This window comes from Python bivittatus, unplaced genomic scaffold (genome assembly GCF_059951505.1).
Source record: "Python bivittatus isolate LINGU-HERP-01145 unplaced genomic scaffold, Pbiv_v1 ctg000350_np1212, whole genome shotgun sequence".
In the NCBI taxonomy this organism is placed as follows: Eukaryota; Metazoa; Chordata; class Lepidosauria; order Squamata; family Pythonidae; genus Python; species Python bivittatus.
Genome location: NW_028277074.1, coordinates 34153431 through 34170549, shown reverse-complemented (window position 1 = coordinate 34170549; position 17119 = coordinate 34153431). Strand labels below are relative to the sequence as shown.

The 17119-nt window shown below is 37.3% G+C and overlaps 1 protein-coding gene across 2 annotated transcripts in view; it reads right to left on the bottom strand.

Annotated features, from left to right (window-relative positions):
- PIR (pirin) overlaps window positions 1-17119 on the bottom strand; it is a 32136-nt gene that overhangs the window by 6674 nt on the left and 8343 nt on the right. For both annotated transcript variants that reach the window (XM_007431872.4, XM_007431871.4), the window contains exons 4-8: window positions 15118-15201; window positions 13906-14112; window positions 7631-7715; window positions 2146-2190; window positions 1471-1553 (exon numbers count right to left, since the gene is read on the bottom strand). In XM_007431872.4, the coding sequence (XP_007431934.1) occupies window positions 1471-1553; window positions 2146-2190; window positions 7631-7715; window positions 13906-14112; window positions 15118-15201 (504 nt within the window). The remainder of the gene's footprint in view (window positions 1-1470; window positions 1554-2145; window positions 2191-7630; window positions 7716-13905; window positions 14113-15117; window positions 15202-17119) is intronic.

Here is a 17119-nt window from a genome sequence, read left to right as displayed (position 1 = left end):
ACTGGAAACCCTTTATAGACTTTTTGCTGAAAATTGATAAAAATGAAATGCTGATTTTGGGATTTAGTGATTAAAAAGGTTTGTTTATGGGAAGAAGGGAAATATGATATGCAGCATGGGAGTGTAGATGATAATTGTGTTTGTAACTGCTGAAAAGAAGGTTGGAAGTTGCTTTTTTAGATACTTTTCTTTTTCTTGCTTTTTTGTTATTCTTCACTTTTTCTTTTACCCTTATATAATCTTTTCCTTTTTCAATTTCTTCTATGTTTCTGTAGTTCTTAAAAACTTTGTAAAATCTTCTTGTTATGAACATTATTTTTAAAATTTTAAAAATAATATTTTTATTTATTTATATTTCAAATTTGTCACCTCCCATCTCACTGTGGAGTGACTCTGGGCAGTTAAAAAATTATAAATTAAAGATTCCTTCCTGAAATTAAATCACTCAATCCTATAAACTGGAACATACTATTTCATAAATATTAGAAAAAAAGAAACAAAGATTCAACAGAAATGTAAAATAAGACAACATGTTACTACCATACACGGATCCATGTAACTTAAAATTTGAAATTCCAAATACTGGAAATTGAACATTTTACTGCTAAAAAGTTGGACAGAATCAGAATGCCATTCAGGTAATGTGAGAGAGAGCATGAAAAATGCTGATATTGAATAAAATTGCTGTTCTATTTAACTCATTTTGAGTTACATCTGCTTTTGAAGGGCATATATTCATGTAGAGCTGAAAGTATAGGTAATTTTCACACCTTCAAGGTCTAATTCAACAATTCTCAAGAGGTTCGTAGTAACCTATCACATTCTCTTTTTCTATTTTCTTCACAGACTGTTGCATCATAAATATTGCATGAGAGGCTGTCTGAAAACTTTCCAGTTACAACTTAATGCCTTCTATTCTCCAAGCAACTGGGCGGAAGGTAAAGGACGGCAAAGCATAGAGGCAATTATGCAGTCACTGCTGCGTTTTGCTATGTTGAGCACTGCTGAGAACCAACAACTACACAAGGCCAGTTAGAATAAGTACATGCCATTGTTTGCCCTTGGAAAACACCATTAGTATCAGCATGTACTCATCCATGAAAGCCACAAAATCACACTGAAGATTGCAGTTTAAGAAATTAAGGGGGAGAACCCCACCCCCCACCAAGGATAAAGAATAAATGAAGCCTACGAATTCAAAGCCATTTACTCTTTATTAATTCAATAGGAGTCACTGGGTTACTGCAGAGAACTACCTTTTTAGGAATTGCAAAAAGCAATTCCACATCAGATACACAAACAAGACACTTAACTCAAGAGAAGATTGTTGATCAGAGAAGAGAAGAGAATTCTTTTAACATTTTAATAAGGTTTTTTAAATATATTATGGCTATGTCTTAAGGTTCATTTGGTACTAAGTCTCTTAAAGGAAATTCTACCAGAAGCATTCAGTAAAAAAAGGTGAATTACCTTGTTCTCAAGCTGAACACAGTCCCCATCACTCAACACAGCAGTGTTGTGGGGTTCTACTTTTTGTTGAATAATAGCAGGGCCTTCGAAAAGAAAAGAAAAAAATAAAGAGGAGAACTGTTTAATACCTCCTATTACTTACCATCTATTGCCTATTAGATACAGTATCTGTAACATAAATAAAGGGGGAAATCCTTTAGGGAAAAAATGCAATCAGTTCAACAGCTGATAAAAAAACCCTTTACTGACATAATAAAATATATACAGGATATTTTATATCTCTCCATCATTGCTGTTCCCTCAAAGCAATATATGCTTTGAAATTCAATGGCTACCTAGCATCATGATGGTCCTTTGTAGGAATTGTTGTCCTGCCAAATAAGGAAGCAGGTGGCACTCTACTGCTATGGGACATTTGCCACATGCCACTAATGAAAAGGTTCGGCCGTATTACTGATTTGTATTGATAGATTTAGATGGGGAATAGCATTCCCAGTGAACTGATATGCAGAAATGTAATGGGCTTTAAGTTTCTCAGCCATCAGAAATCAACAGGGAGCGAATTCACTTAATCTGCTAATTGTTAAATGAGTAAACTAATATGAAATGCTTCTTGTAAAAAGAAAGTGACTGTCTAGTCATCTAACAACAGTAAGGATTTAAGAAGAAACCTACCAATATATACACTGCCAGAAAGTGTGTAAATAAATGCCGTCCAACCTGAAATACAAAACAAAAGAATACTGCAGCATATATAAACCGCATTAGCAGGTAGCAGCCAATAAAAGCAGTCCTTGACCTACCACCATTAGTTTAGCGACTGTTCAAAGTTACAATGGCAGTGAACGAATGGTGATTACAACCAGTCCTCGGAGTTCTGGTTGTCCCAGTACCCCCACAGTCATGTGATCATGATCTGGGCACTTGGCAATCAGTTCTCACAACCAGTTGCAGCACCCCACAATCATGTGATTGTCATTTGCAAACTTCCCTGCCGGCTTCCCCAGAAAGTCAGTGGGAAGCCAGTAGCGAAGGTCGCAAATTGCTGGGGTAAGTCTCCTCCACCTGTGCACCCCACTCCACCCCTTCTATGTTCATGCTGCACTGGCCACTCATGCACCCTCTCGCATCCTTGCCAACTCTTACCACACCTCTCACTCGCCCCCTCACAGGATTTGTGTGTCCTGAGAAACAATAAGATAATACTAATAAAGCAAGTAATATTTGCACAGAAGAGAGAAGGAACACATAGCCTGTTCATCTTAACTGTGGTTAAGAAACTGCCATACAGGAAGTCCTCACTTAACGATAATTGGGAATGGAATTTCCATTGTTAAGTGATGCGGTCATAAAGCACAATGTCATATGACTGCACCACTAAGCGATGGCATTTCAGGCAGTCCCTGGTTACCATTCTTAAGCAAATCACTGAGGGTGGTTAAGCAAGGACCTCATGTGATCGCAACTTCCAACTTCCTGCTGCCTTCCCCATTGACTTTGTGGGAAGCGAGCAGGGAAGGTCACAAATTGCAATCATGTGACCACAAGATGCTGCAACAGTTGGAAATGTGGACCAGTTGCCGAGTGCCCAGATCATGATCATGTGACTGCGGGGGTGCTGCAATGGCTGGAACTTTGAAGATCGGTAGTAAGTATAATTTGTTTAGTGCCCTTGTAAGTTCAAACAGTCACTGAACAAGTGGTTGTTAACTGAGGACCACCTGTATTATATGTACACCAAGGCAAGGAAACATCCTCATTTGCCATTTCTTATATAGAAATAATGGTGTTGATCTGAACTGGTACCATAGGAGCCAACTTAATAAAACTCTACAAATATATTTATTAAAGAAAAGTATTGGTTTCAATTTTCTAAATACTGTCATAATAATGGTTAAGGACAAGCCAACCCCACTGCTTTCTATGTTCAGTTTGCTGACTTATTTGGTAAATGTTAATTCAGAACAAAAATAAAGTAAAGGCTATAGACTGAAAAGCCTCTGGATATATTCTAGTAATCAAAACATATGCACCAATGACATTGATTTTAAACTGGAAAATTCTTAGGGTTTCCACTAGGCACTTTAGAGGGAAGCAAATCTGAGCCAATTTTCATTTACAGTTCTTTAAGGAGAGAACAGCTTGTTTATTTATTTGTTTATTTTAAATAAAACTATTCTGCTTCAAGAGAAAGACTCATCAAAATAAGTGAACATTTCACTACAGATGTGCTACATATCCATTAGCTGGCAGTTGGGGAGAAGGCAATTTTTTCTGGAGAAAGGTGTATCACTGGTAAGCTGAAATACCCAATGGTGATTTTGTTTCCTACCCCACATCATTAAGAACAATTTTATTCAATGACTGTACACAGGTATCCCCCAGTTTAAGAATGAGTTCCATTCCCAAGGTCTGTCCTTAAGTCGAATTTGTATGTAAGCTGGAATACTGTATAAACAGTACTGTGTAATTAACTCAAACCATTGTGTATTTAACTCGAATCACTGTGTATTTAACTCGAATTTTGTTACAATAGGCTCCGTTCTTAACTGTGGGTCGTCTGTAACCCGGACGTTCTTAACCCGGGGACTACCTCTTCTAGTCTGCTCTTCTAGTCTATTCTTAAACATGTTTTATTTGGATTAAGTCTCCAAAAGGTTAATCTAAGTTATTTGCTAAAAATAAAAAACACTTAAGAATACATTCTTCCCCAAACAGAGGCCACCAAAATTTTTCAAGTACAATTTTTAACACATGAAATCCATAGATAAAAAATTGCAATTTGCTAACCAAGCAACAGAGCCAGTTGAGTGTAGTGGTTAAGGCACCAGACTAGAAACTGGGAGATTGTGAGTTCTAGTCCCACGTTAGGCACTAAGTTGAGCGACCTTGGGCCAGTCCCTCTCTCTCAGCCCTAGGAAGGAGATAGGGCAAACCACTTCTGAACTCTTGCCAAGAAAACTGCAGGGATTTGTCCAGGGAGTCACCAGGAGTCAATACTGACTCAAAGGCACCAAAAAAACAAAACAAAAACAAGAACCAAGCAACACTCTGTGGTGCTCATTAGTTAATTAATACATTCCTGTTTAGAGCACAGGAATACAAAGGGTGTTTTAGAGTGAGTATATAAAATGATCAAAGGGATCATAGCCACAGTGGTTCTCTTTTCAAGGCTACATCCTCCCATCCCTTTGGGCCCATATTCTGAAACATGCAGAGTTCAATCACTCCTTTACTCATAATAATCCTGTCATGTTAACCCCGCATCCCATTTTTCTCCATAAATAGACACATATAAGAAGCGCCCTAAAAGCTGATGGTTTTAAGCTATGCTTAAGCAAGCATATCAGTGAAGATGGGGTGGGGACAGGGGAGTAAAGAAGTTGCTGGGGAAATGGCCTGGCAACTCATGGAGCAATGAAGATGAAAATTAAGAAATGGAGTAATGGCATATTCAGAAAGGAAACGAGAGACATGGAAATATATGGTTTTGGATAAAGCTTAGCCACCATTCTCAGAGCAAAAGAGGGGAGGCACTCCCTAAGATCTCAGTATTTACTGCCAGTCAACAATGAGAAGCTTATACTGAACGTCATGTGCACTAGCAGGGATAGGCGCTGCTGCTTAGACTGTCTGTTTCAATTCTTACAAAAGACAGCATTGCTCTCCATGCACATTTTCTTCCACAATATTATTTATTACTGAGCCAGACTCCTTCTGAGTTTGTAAAATACAAAAGCAAAGTACACCCCATATTCCTGACAACAGCAATCAGCAACAAGCCATCAAAACATAACCAAAACCTTATGTGTGCAGAACATTTGCATGAAATGCTCTCAAAATAATAGTGGCACAAACACACTGTTTTGCATATGCATGGAGCAGACAGATGAAACTCAGACATATCAGCTCCTCATGATTTATACTTTTATTATAGTGCTGCATATTTATTTTGTATCTATAATCATTTCACTTGTTAACTAAGATGGAAAAGCGATATTCCATCAGCAGGATTGCAGCCTCTGCCTAAACATCACTCTACAAAAGAAATGAGGTCTAGATTTATACTTAAGGCAATATCCTGTGGTCCATTAAAATGAATGCATATTTCCATTAAATGTTGCTTGTGCTGTATTTATGCACTAATCCTTGTGTTTGACATATAATTTTATAGTCAAATTTATTTATATACAAATAATGTGAAAAAAAGAAACATTAGCATCTTATAGAAATGGCAGGAAAAAATCTTACAGAGTGAATAACAGCAAAATATTTGCCTAACTATGTGTGACAAATGCAGCAGAATTTTGCAACTAACTCTCAAACTCAAATCACAACCTTGTCAATTTTCACTCAAATAAGTTGTCCTGAAGCTAGGAAGTTGTAACAAGATTAGCATGCAAAAAAAGCTTCTGGATCCAACCAGAGATTCTTTAACTGATGCAAAGAATATGTAATACATAACAATCTGATTGACCTAAATATCTCTCCAGTAAGAATCACTTGTCTTATGAAACAATTAAAGGCAAAATTATGCACTTTCCTTTTTAAATTAAATACAGCTCCAGGAATTTTAAATTAAATACAGCTCCAGGAATACCATTTAAATTGGGAAAATACCTCAATGGACCAAAAAAAAAAGAAAAAAGAAAAAGAAAAAGGAGTATTTCTCTCCCCTCCTCTGTAACTCCAACTGAACTGGCAGTCTTACTTGGCTGCATTTCATTAAAAAAGAAAACACTAGAAGAAACAATTGATATCTCACAGGTCATATAGTTTGACCCTAAGTAAATAAAGCACATCTGATTCTATAAGAATAACCTGAGTAATTATCCCACTTCATAAGTGACCAACAGCGTTTGCACTTAAAGGCCAAATGTGAATGATTATTTCACTATAACTACTTTTACACTATGCCAAAAATCACATGACTTTTGAAATTAGGGTATATATGAGAGTAACCCTCTTATTCCCATTTGTTCCAAATATCATAGTTTCCTATGTTCTGAAAACTAGATCTATTGTTGGCTTTATTGTCCCCAAACTATGCAAATAATATTGTTTTAAAACATGGCTTCAGCTTCAACTTGGCTTATGAATCCTAGCTTGATTTAGGAGTTCAAATGACAAATCAGGAGGGAAGCTGCACTCACTTCAATTTTATTGGAGGAAAGCAAAACAAAAATAAAAAGTTAAGCATTGTGTTCTAGCACTGTGTTCTATTGCCCAGACTTAATGTTAAAATATCATTTATAGTTTGACTGCATTTGTTAGAAGCAGGAGTAACTAGTGTCAGCATTTACTTAATTCTTAGGGACAGAGCAAATTGTGGCTACTCTCAAACCTCTTATCAGGTCAGAGAGCACTTTTGAGTGCTCACTAGGTAAAGTCAGTTAGGCTAAATTAAGAAATATTAAACAGGATAAGAACTGAAAATGTACAGCTCTTCTTCAGGCTACAGAAATTCTTTTCTTCTAAATGGCTGGTTGGGTTAAGAAACTGTTGCTAAAGGCTGGTAGAGAATCTAATCAGGTCAAATCTGGCTGGTAGAGAATCACTACAATAGTATGCTTAGTGTGTACAACCACATCTTGATTTTTTTTTAAATGTAGGTTGAAAGAAGCAATATTTCCTTTGCATGCAGTGCATGGCATGATGAGTTGTTTTCATTGGGTAACCACATTCTAATGAAGATTGTTCAATCTGTGAAGCTCTTTTTAATTAATAAAAGGCTTACATTGTTGTCACTGTTTTCTAAATCACCAAGCTATCCAAGACCAGCTGTTTTCTTCAGAATGTCACTGGTGAATGAAGAGATAAAATCTCTCTCCTCCAGCTATTATGCTCAAAAGATGAATGGTCATTCATCCTTCATATCTGTATTTAATGAATTTTTTAAAGCCAACATGGAATACATGTAACAATGTGGTTTGGTCTCAGACGGATCATGCTTCTTCCAATACTCATAAAGGTATAATACCTCAATTGTTGTTACAGCATTTAGTTCTGCTTATTTTCAATAGTTATCTCCTCTGCAGCAAGCTCATGAGGTATTTGTTTAGAAATCACCCCTTCATACTATCCATAAGAGTCACATCCAGGTATCATTATTTAAACTACTCTAGATTCCTTTTTGTTACATGAAGACAATGTTTCCTACCTTTGGGAATTGGCTGTGTGTGTTTTGCTCCTTTGATTAACTTGAAATCCAGATACAAAGTTGGTGTGTGGGTATACACCTTGGCCTGTAGAAAGATGCAACAGGTAGAATAATTACTGATTTTCTATTGGATGAAAATGCTTTGGCAACAGATTCTGTTAAGGCATATGGGATTTCACCACCAGCGCTGTCTGAGGATGTAACCATGTTGCTTATAGACTGTTATTATAGAAGATTAATGAAGCAATCAGAATTCCTGCCAAAGGTACCATCACAAAAATATTACAAATAAAACAGCGATGATCCACTTCATACATTCAAAGAACTTTTGAAGGCACTTTTTTATATCAGATACTCTGATAAGATCTCATGGATTCAGAAGAATGAACAGGTGGTAGAGAAAATATTGGCATCCACCTTTCTGGAATTGTGAACTGTATGTACTTCTGATAAATAAACTAACAGCATCCAGGATTGTAAGGAGAGGCAGAGTTTTGGAGGATCAGAGCCTAGTTAAAATTGAATTGATACTTTCTGCTGACTAACCCTTCTGCCTCTACCACATAAAACACTGCTGTAGGGCTAGAAAAGATAGGCATGAATCAGAGTGCAAGATATGAGATTTTCTACATTGACTCTCATTCACAATGTGGGTGCTATCGCTCACCATTTGTTGCTTCCATAAAGGTTGAAGGAGAGAGGAAAGTGCATGAGCGAAATGTTAAATTGCTTCTTAGTGTGGGATATGTCAGAAACAAAGATCCTTTGTGTCGCTGAGTTAATGATATTGTTTTTTAAAATACATTGAGTTCATATACAAATTCTACACCAGACATGCACCCGCATACTTTTTAAATTCTGCAGACTTTATGACATCCTGTTACTCTCCTGAAAAGAGCTGAATTGAATCTCTCAAGCATAAACATTTGCCTGGACTATTCTAACTCATCACTTTCTGATAAAGATCTACAAGATTTTGCAGAACTCACACTAGCTCTCCTACAAATAACCAAAAGAGATGTTTTCAACCTTAAATTGGAAAAAAAAAAAGGATGAACTAAAGAAAGGAACTGGATTAAGAATATATATATGCTAATACTGTAACTGCTTTATGGTTGTTGCATTTTGAACATAGCTAGTTTTGTTCCCCACATCTCAAAATGACAGTGTTGAAATGGTACCGAAAATTAGCCAAGATGACCAGCATCCAAAAGTCCCTATCCTCCATTCTGAAGAACACAGACTCATCTCCTGAAACTGACTGGCAGAGGAAACAGACAAGAAGAATTTCTTCCCACAGCGTTCAATTGGCTTATGGAAGTTGTAGCCATAACAGCTCAGCTAGTAGCTTAGCTGTTTTTAGAAGAAGATTGGATAAACTCACAGAGGCTAGGTCTATCAACAGCTTTTCATTCAGGATTATTCTAAGTTCATGTTTTAACTGAGGAACAATAAAGACTGTTATTTCCATAAGTGGAAGTAATACATTTTTGGATAAGCATATCAGGCTTACTTAGGAAAAATGGATTTTCCTTAATATTTTGATTCAATGGCACACTGGGTACAAGGGGGGATGGGAGGAGAGAGAATTATGGCTGAGGGGTTCCCTCCTCCCCCCCCGCCATACAGAGCTCTTCTCATTTCTAGTGCTTTAGTAATCTAATCCACCTCAAAGCAGTAGGATTTAATTAGAGTCAGCAGGGAAGCCAGGAATTAATGTAGCAAGGAGAATAACCTCTCACCTTCCGAGGTGGTCCTTTGGGTAGCTGGACTTCATTTATAGACTTCACACAAGAGGCTTTATGGCTAGCACATTTATAAGGAACACAAAGCTACGGCTATGAGAAATTCTAATATCAAACCAAGAAATCACCTTGCCATCTTTACCAGAAACTGTTTCTATGTACATTATTCTAGTAAGGCATGTTAGTTTCGAAAGCCCACTTCAAACATTTCAGCTTTTCTACATGGCTACTATGTACATGCTGAAGAATTTTAACCCTGTGGATTATGGGCACTGATGAAGCTCACAAAACTTCCAACGCAGACCTGTCTTGAAAGCAACAATATAAATGGAACATTCTTTCTTTCATGAGATTAGTTCCGATTCTTCTAGAGTCTGCCTCAATCACAGAATTCAGTGCTGTTCTCTCATAGCAAGAGGGAAAAGCTCTTCCTACAGGAATGAGGCAAACAGGAATATCAACTCCTGTTTGTATATCAGGAGTTTGTACAGCACTTGAAGTATCTTGAAATACCATAAGGTGCCATTTCCTAGGCAGCAAATGAAGGCTGCAGGCAGAAATGGATGACAGTGGGAAATGAGAAAAAACAAACAAGTAAAAATCCTTTTCAAAACAATACTATAAAGTATTTATTGCAACATTTGAAGCCACATGCGGAAAGAAGGTATGATTACTTTGGAATGCACACACTATTTTGGCTTAAGTTGGGTACATTATTTTTTTCAGTGTTGCATAAAGCACTAGTATCAGAATGGTTCAGCACATCAGCTTTAGACAGCAAAAAAAAAAAAAGCATGCGGGACCTGAGGAAACACGTGTCTCTCATCTTTATATTAGAAAGGTCAGCGGCTACCCATTGGTATGAACACCGTTTCAATAGGTGGTGCAGCTTACATGTGGCATTGATTTTTCTACATAATGAAGAACATGTTTGCCAATTCAAGTTAAGGAAGGAATGTTGGGTGATAAAACAAAAATTTTAAAACTGGAAAAGTTTCAAAAAAGTAAGCAATGTTAAGTTATCCCTTGAGTTCATAATAGGCATTGATTGTAACTGCAAACATATTTCCCTTCCAAAAGGCTGCCTATTTATAGATACTTAGAAACACTTTTTAAGAACCAATGGCTATGCGAACTATACGCTATACTTGCTAATATTACTCAACCTGTATACCTTTCAGGTTGAGTACACATTACAGTAAACGAGAAGCTCTTAAAATCTGATCTTGTGTTTTATACTCCAATCCTAAATAAATTTGTTGCACAACCATTTTGTGAATTCTACATTGATGGTAACAGCACAGAGCAGGGATTGGCAATCTTTGTCAGGCTGTACAGCCTAGAAGTTAAAAAGAAAACAAGCAAACTTCAACCCCTGATTAAGAGGCAAGCTATTGATTATGTTCGAGTGATCCTTCCTTCCTTCCTTCCTTCCTTCCTTCCTTCCTTCCTTCCTTCCTTCCTTCCTTCCTTCCTTCCTTCCTTCCTCCCTCCCTCCCTCCCTCCCTCCCTCCCTCCCTCCCTGCCTCCCTCTGTCAGGGAGACCATCAAATTCTCTACAATAGGGTTCCATGGAAAACAGTTTGAAAAACCCTGATATACATTATCCTTTTGACATACATTAGGTGAATTGCTGTGATATGGAATCCTTTTTTTTCAATGAAACACAATTAGATATTAACACAACATCTGTCCCTCCACAACAGCAACAATTTTTAAATTACTGCTTAGGATAGGAGGAAAAGAAGAGTTATGTGTTTCCACTTCAGAGATATTCTTCTCTAGCCTATAATCCTGATGTAATATTTCTATAATACTGATGGATTCTCTTCCAATACATAGATTATTAATTGTGATCACAAGTCCAGTTGCTATAATATTTTGTTAGCTTGTGCAGGACAGTAGCATCAGGGAAGGAGGTCAAAAAGGCAAAATGACAGTTGTGGTAACACATTCAAAGCCCTGTCTCTTTGGTACTTGCATGCAATGTTGCACAAACATACAAAAGGAGCAGGACTTTGATCACACTGCTTCCATCTTGCTTTTTTGGCTCCACCCATCAATCCTCCACCATGCATACCACTGATACAGGAAATGGATAAGTATTTCTTTAAGATTAATTCCTTTTTTTTATCAAAACTCCAAAATATTGATATAGTATAATGTTAAAAAGTTCTCTAGACCAATGCATTTTTCTTAGATACAACTTTATAAACTTAAAAAAACAAAACATGTGGAATATTACAGTTGGTAAATAAGTGAATACTGACACAAAAAAACAGTTCATTCTATTTTAGTTGACTCCTCTCAGTTCACCAGGCTAAATCCTGCCTTCCAAAGGTCACTACTTCTGGACATTAAAGTTGCAAGGTAAGCACTGACATGATGGTGTTGACAAGTGTAAGTCTTCAGAATGTTTTCCTCACGTTAGGTCTTTGGTGACTTCTCTGCTTTTAGAGCTTCCTATAAGCCCTGTGTCAAACTATTTTCATCCAGAAGTCCTGTGCTGGAACTTACACAATACAATTCAGTGATTTAGTGTGACATTCATATACTTTCCATGTAATTATGATACTTCAGTTACTCCAGCTGAGAATACATTCAACAGCTGTTTAAATTCTAAAGAGCAGAACATTTATGTCAATTATAGGAAAGTTTCTCTCTTGCACTGTATCCCATGGACAAACTATTTTAAGCTCCACAAAATGTATTCTTATGTACAACCTCACTAGATATAAGATAAGAATTGTAAAACTGACACTTTCCTCCTAGCTGATCTACACATGAATTGACTTTATTGCTTGGATGCTGTGTTTATGAAGGATTTTGGTAAGATCTTTGGAGTATAAGCAGGACAGGTAGATTGATATCTAAAAGCTATCTTGTAACATGTTTTAAACAAACTCAGCTGCCTGATCCAAATATAAACTGGTAGATTGGAAAAGAAAAAAAAATGCAGATGCTGTGGAGGATGTATGCTTTAATATGGACACTTTGGGACACAAAAAGAAACAGATGCCTTTTGTGATCCACTACACTATATTTCAAGTACTGTATATAAATCAGTTTCTTGGAATCTCTCCAGTTAAGATTCCCATCAAATGCTATGATGGGGAAAACCATTAAAATGAACAGCCTTGAAGGTAACAGGGAACTATGAAGGAATGTCTGGCTAAGAGACAAACACTCTGGTAAAAGCTACATTAATGAAAGAAAGAAATGGAATGTACAGACAGAGCTCAGAGGTCAGAGGTCAATTCAGAATGCAAAGGGTGGACTTTTGGTCTTCTTTGTGGGGCCAGCTGGAACTGACTTAACAAGCTGTGCTGCTTGTTTTCCCTCTGTAACCCTCACCTATTGGAACTGGATGTGAGTTTATTGCAAGAAGAAAGACATCCAGTTTCCTCTGGAAGCCACATTCCAATATATTACCAAGGCTTGCTTCAACATTATGTAACTGGCACAATTAATTTATGTACTTCTAGAATAAGTATAACAAGCTAGCCAATCAATGCTTGCTTCAAATATCTAGATTACAAAACCTGATAATATTCTGTCTCCCTCCAGGCAAGATCCTTGTTCCTTTTCTTCTATTTCCAATATATAAAGACAATTACTTGCACACAATTAGAATTAACTACTTTTACTTGAAAGGCAAGACAACTATAATAATAAATCAATACCATGGCATTTCTTTTATAGGAGAAAGCATTCCTAGTAAGATAAATAAAGGTCTGAAGCAGTTGTAGCTTCTTAAACCATTAATTGCAGGTTACTATCAATTATAAACTTTGGTTAATTTGCACCATCACATATTGGTGCACTTTTTCAGCATCTGGGATTTACATAATTAACTACCTGAAACACGCAGCTCCTGTGTTGAATAGGAATACATGACAGAGGAAGGAGGAAGGGACAGGAATAAGACATACAACCCAAGCATCTATCTGAACACATAATCCTTCTGAAGATATTGACTGTGTTGCCTCATAAGCTATTATCTACAGGATCAGCACTGTCTTGTCTGGGAAGCTGTCTATATCATTCACAATTTGTTTCAATAATGTCCCTCACCCAACACTGTCGGGAAGTTCTGATTTTCTGAATCAATCTCATCTTCTTTCCAGTCTATTTAGGGGAAAGCAAATCTACTGATGGATATTAGAATGAGAAAGGTTGGGGAGGGGTAAAAAGATGAGTGGCACACCTTCCAGCAAGCAGGTGTCCCTTGTATGTGTTTGAGTGAAACTTTATCCCACTTCCTTCCAGATATTCAGTTGAATTTAAGGAAAAAGAAAAAAGTGGGTCACATCCTCCACCCTGTGCAAAGACTAATAGGGGAAATTATGCAATAAAGATTACCGGTCCTGGAAGAAGACTACATGTGATTAAAACAAAACAAAACAAAACAAAAATTAAGGTACAATGATCAAAGGTAGGCTGAGAAATGTTATCAGATCATTTCTGGTTAATCATATTCATATTAGGTGAGTGTTGATTCTTCTACTAGTTTGCCAGAAAGTATGTTACCTTTACAGCCAGAGCCTCTCCTGAGATGACTGACACTGTCACCCCATTTTGTGAAGGTTTGGGTATTTCTTCATTTTTCAGTTCTTGGTATTGAGGTTCAATCATTTTGTCAGAACTTCTCAAATTGATCCATAGCTGCAGACCATGGGCCGGCTCTTCAGAGCAGGGCATTTCTGCGTGGACAATGCCACGGCCAGCAGTCATCCACTACATGCAAGAATAGAGGGTTGCAACATCTTACTTTTGAGTAATGCGCACAACAGAATTCTTACCTCCATCCTAAAATATAAGAACATCACACACACATCTGTTCATATTTTCTATTCTTCAAGAGTACAAGTGTACTAAAATTCAATTATTTGGCCCAAGAGAAAAAGAGAAAAAATAAGAACATTTGTTATCTATCAGCAAATCAATCACTCAGTTTGAAATTGCTGAGAATTGGAATGTTCCCTATGAGATTATGATAGGATAGGAAGTTATCTAGAATCTAAACATCACAAATCTCTAAATAGGACTGATTTGATTTAGGAGTAGAGTACTAGTAACTTTTTCCAAAGCAGTATTTTGGATTTTTAGACCCTGGGCCCTTTTTTAATGCCAAGTAAGATTCATTGCATTTATTTCTTTGGATCATTTCTTCTTTTCCTCTCTTTAGGGTGGCAGATTTCTTAAACTTACACAGAGGGTAAGAGTTTGGCAGAAGCATTTTGCCATAAAAAATGTAAGCAAACTGCATCTGCCAAAATTCCTCCTTCTGCAAATTAGGGAATAACGCAGAAGCTCTTTACATCTAAATATCACCATCCAAGTTACTATCTTGTTATTTTTTTAACTCATGAAACCAAAGCCAACATAAAATTATGGCAGTTCTACTGTTATAACCAGGTTCAGTCAGGATGCGACCGACGTATGCCCCTGACTTACCTACTGAAACCAATGTTGTGATGTTCATTTCTTCCCAAAGATGTTATTGGCTGGCACTTTCCATCATCCCCACAAAGATTGGGTGTGACAGGAATTGTGATCCATCAATACAACATTTTTAAAAGTGGCCTATACAAATCTACATTGTACACTAGGCCAGTGTCTTTGAAGATAAGACTATTAACTGCTTATCTTCATAACCAATTTTAAAGGAAAGGAAGAAAATAGTTATAACAGAATATATTATTAATACAACTAACTGCTATTGCCTTTATTTCGGCATACCTGTAAATCACCTGGATCCAGTCTACCCCTGTGACCACAAAAGTCTTCATGGGCCATTGATCCACCTGCCAGTAGGTACGTTACCTGAAAAAAAGAGAGACTGTTTACAACAGCTGGCTGGGGAATTCTGGGAGTTGAAGTCCACTCGTCTTAAAGTGGCCAAGTTTGGACAACACTGGTTTACAACTTTCCTGTACTTGATGCCCTCCACAGCAGCAAGTCCACACTCTCAGTTGCTCGTAAAAGCTTAGACAAGTCATGCAGTGAACACAGCTCATTCTTAGTTTACGTGCGAAAATGGCATTAAGTATTAGTCACATTTTTATACAACGTGACAGCTAAAAAGCCTTCAAAATGGTGTGCACCAAATTTAAAAAGTTCCATTTACCTAAGGTTGCAATTAAGCATGCCCCTTTATGCCTGCTGAGGTAATAAAAGCATATTTTCCCCATTATACTGTATATTAAAAACTCACTGGCTGTATTCTTACCCTGCATGAATCAGGAGAACACAGTCTTTTCAAGCCAGGGCTACAACTGGGTTTGCAAAGCATGTCAAAGGCTGCATGCCAATAAACAGGCATGGTCAGGACAAAGAAGAAGATGGCATTTGATACAAAAGCTAAATTTTATATTTTGCATTCCAGTACTAAATTCAGTTAATATGATTATCCCCCGTGTTAATAAATTTCCCCCTTCTGTCAGATGAAATGTACCAAATGGTGACAACTGCCCAGGATGGAGTCCTGGGGGTTCACGGTTTGCTTGTAATCGTGGGTTGCTGAATAAGTTACAATGGTCGGTTCACACATCAGACTAAGCCATAAATCAGTTTACAGATCATAATGGCTGGTGTTTCCCAGCACGGAATCAAGTACTGTGTGGCTCAGTATGATGTGGGCTGGCCCCTTCCACACTAGAGTCTTTGAAAGAGCTTAGCTTGTGTCTGATCAGCTAGGAGCCGTGCTGAAGATACAGTTCTGCCTGTTTAAAATAATGGTGCAGTTCATGAGCAGTCGGTGTATTTCTGTGCTGGCTAAAACAACCAGGACCAAAAACATCTGCTTGTTTCTTCTTTATTATGCATATTGTGTTTTTAAGCAGAAACTGGGGGGGAGGGGGAGGCGCTGCAGGGGAGCAATGAACACAGGCTGTTGAAAAATTTAAGAAGGGAGAAGATCAAGGTCCTCTCCTGCAAGCAATTAATGTAAGTTAAAATCCACAGATCAGCTGTTGATGCAGAAAGTAGTCATTAATTCTAATCAGCAACAAGGAAAATGTAAAAGAAAACCTGCTGTAAAACAGAAAATAACTGCGCTATATAGTTTTCAAGACATGCCTACTTATCAAGAAAAGAATTGTTTCTAAACTTCCTAAGAAACACAGTGGGACAAGCTCATTCCTTGCTGTTTATAATAACAGAAATGGCTTCTTTCTTCCCCACCAATCCTAACTAAAAATCTAAGGGAAAGGCAGTTTTAATAGAAAGATACTTGTGTGTGAAGGATAGCGAAGGCAGTTCTGTCCTGGTACTCAGAACAAAATTCTTGGATTCTTTAGAACCTTGCATGGTGGGTAGATATTAACATTCTGTCCATTCTTGACACTAATGAAAGCGGTTTTCTCAGCAAGATCTGTGTGTGTGTGTACACATATATGTATCTCTCTCTCTCAACCCTAGGAAGTCTTTTTAACTTACATTGATTCATTGATACCCAAATTGTGTCTGTCCTATGCCACCTGCTGGTTCTTAAAAGAAATGTTCCAGGATTATATAATTATCTATCTAAATAATTTAACATTGTTTTAAAAAAGAAACAAATCTTAGTGTATCTTAAAAACCACTCTTCCTTCCCCTTCCCCAATATTAGCATTTTCAAATTCTAGTCCACCACTAGAACTGACATACTATTACAGTATTGCTCAACCTCAGGAACTTTAAGATGTGTGGACTTCAACTCCCAGAATTCTCCAGCAGGCATGCTCGCTAGGGAATTCTGGGA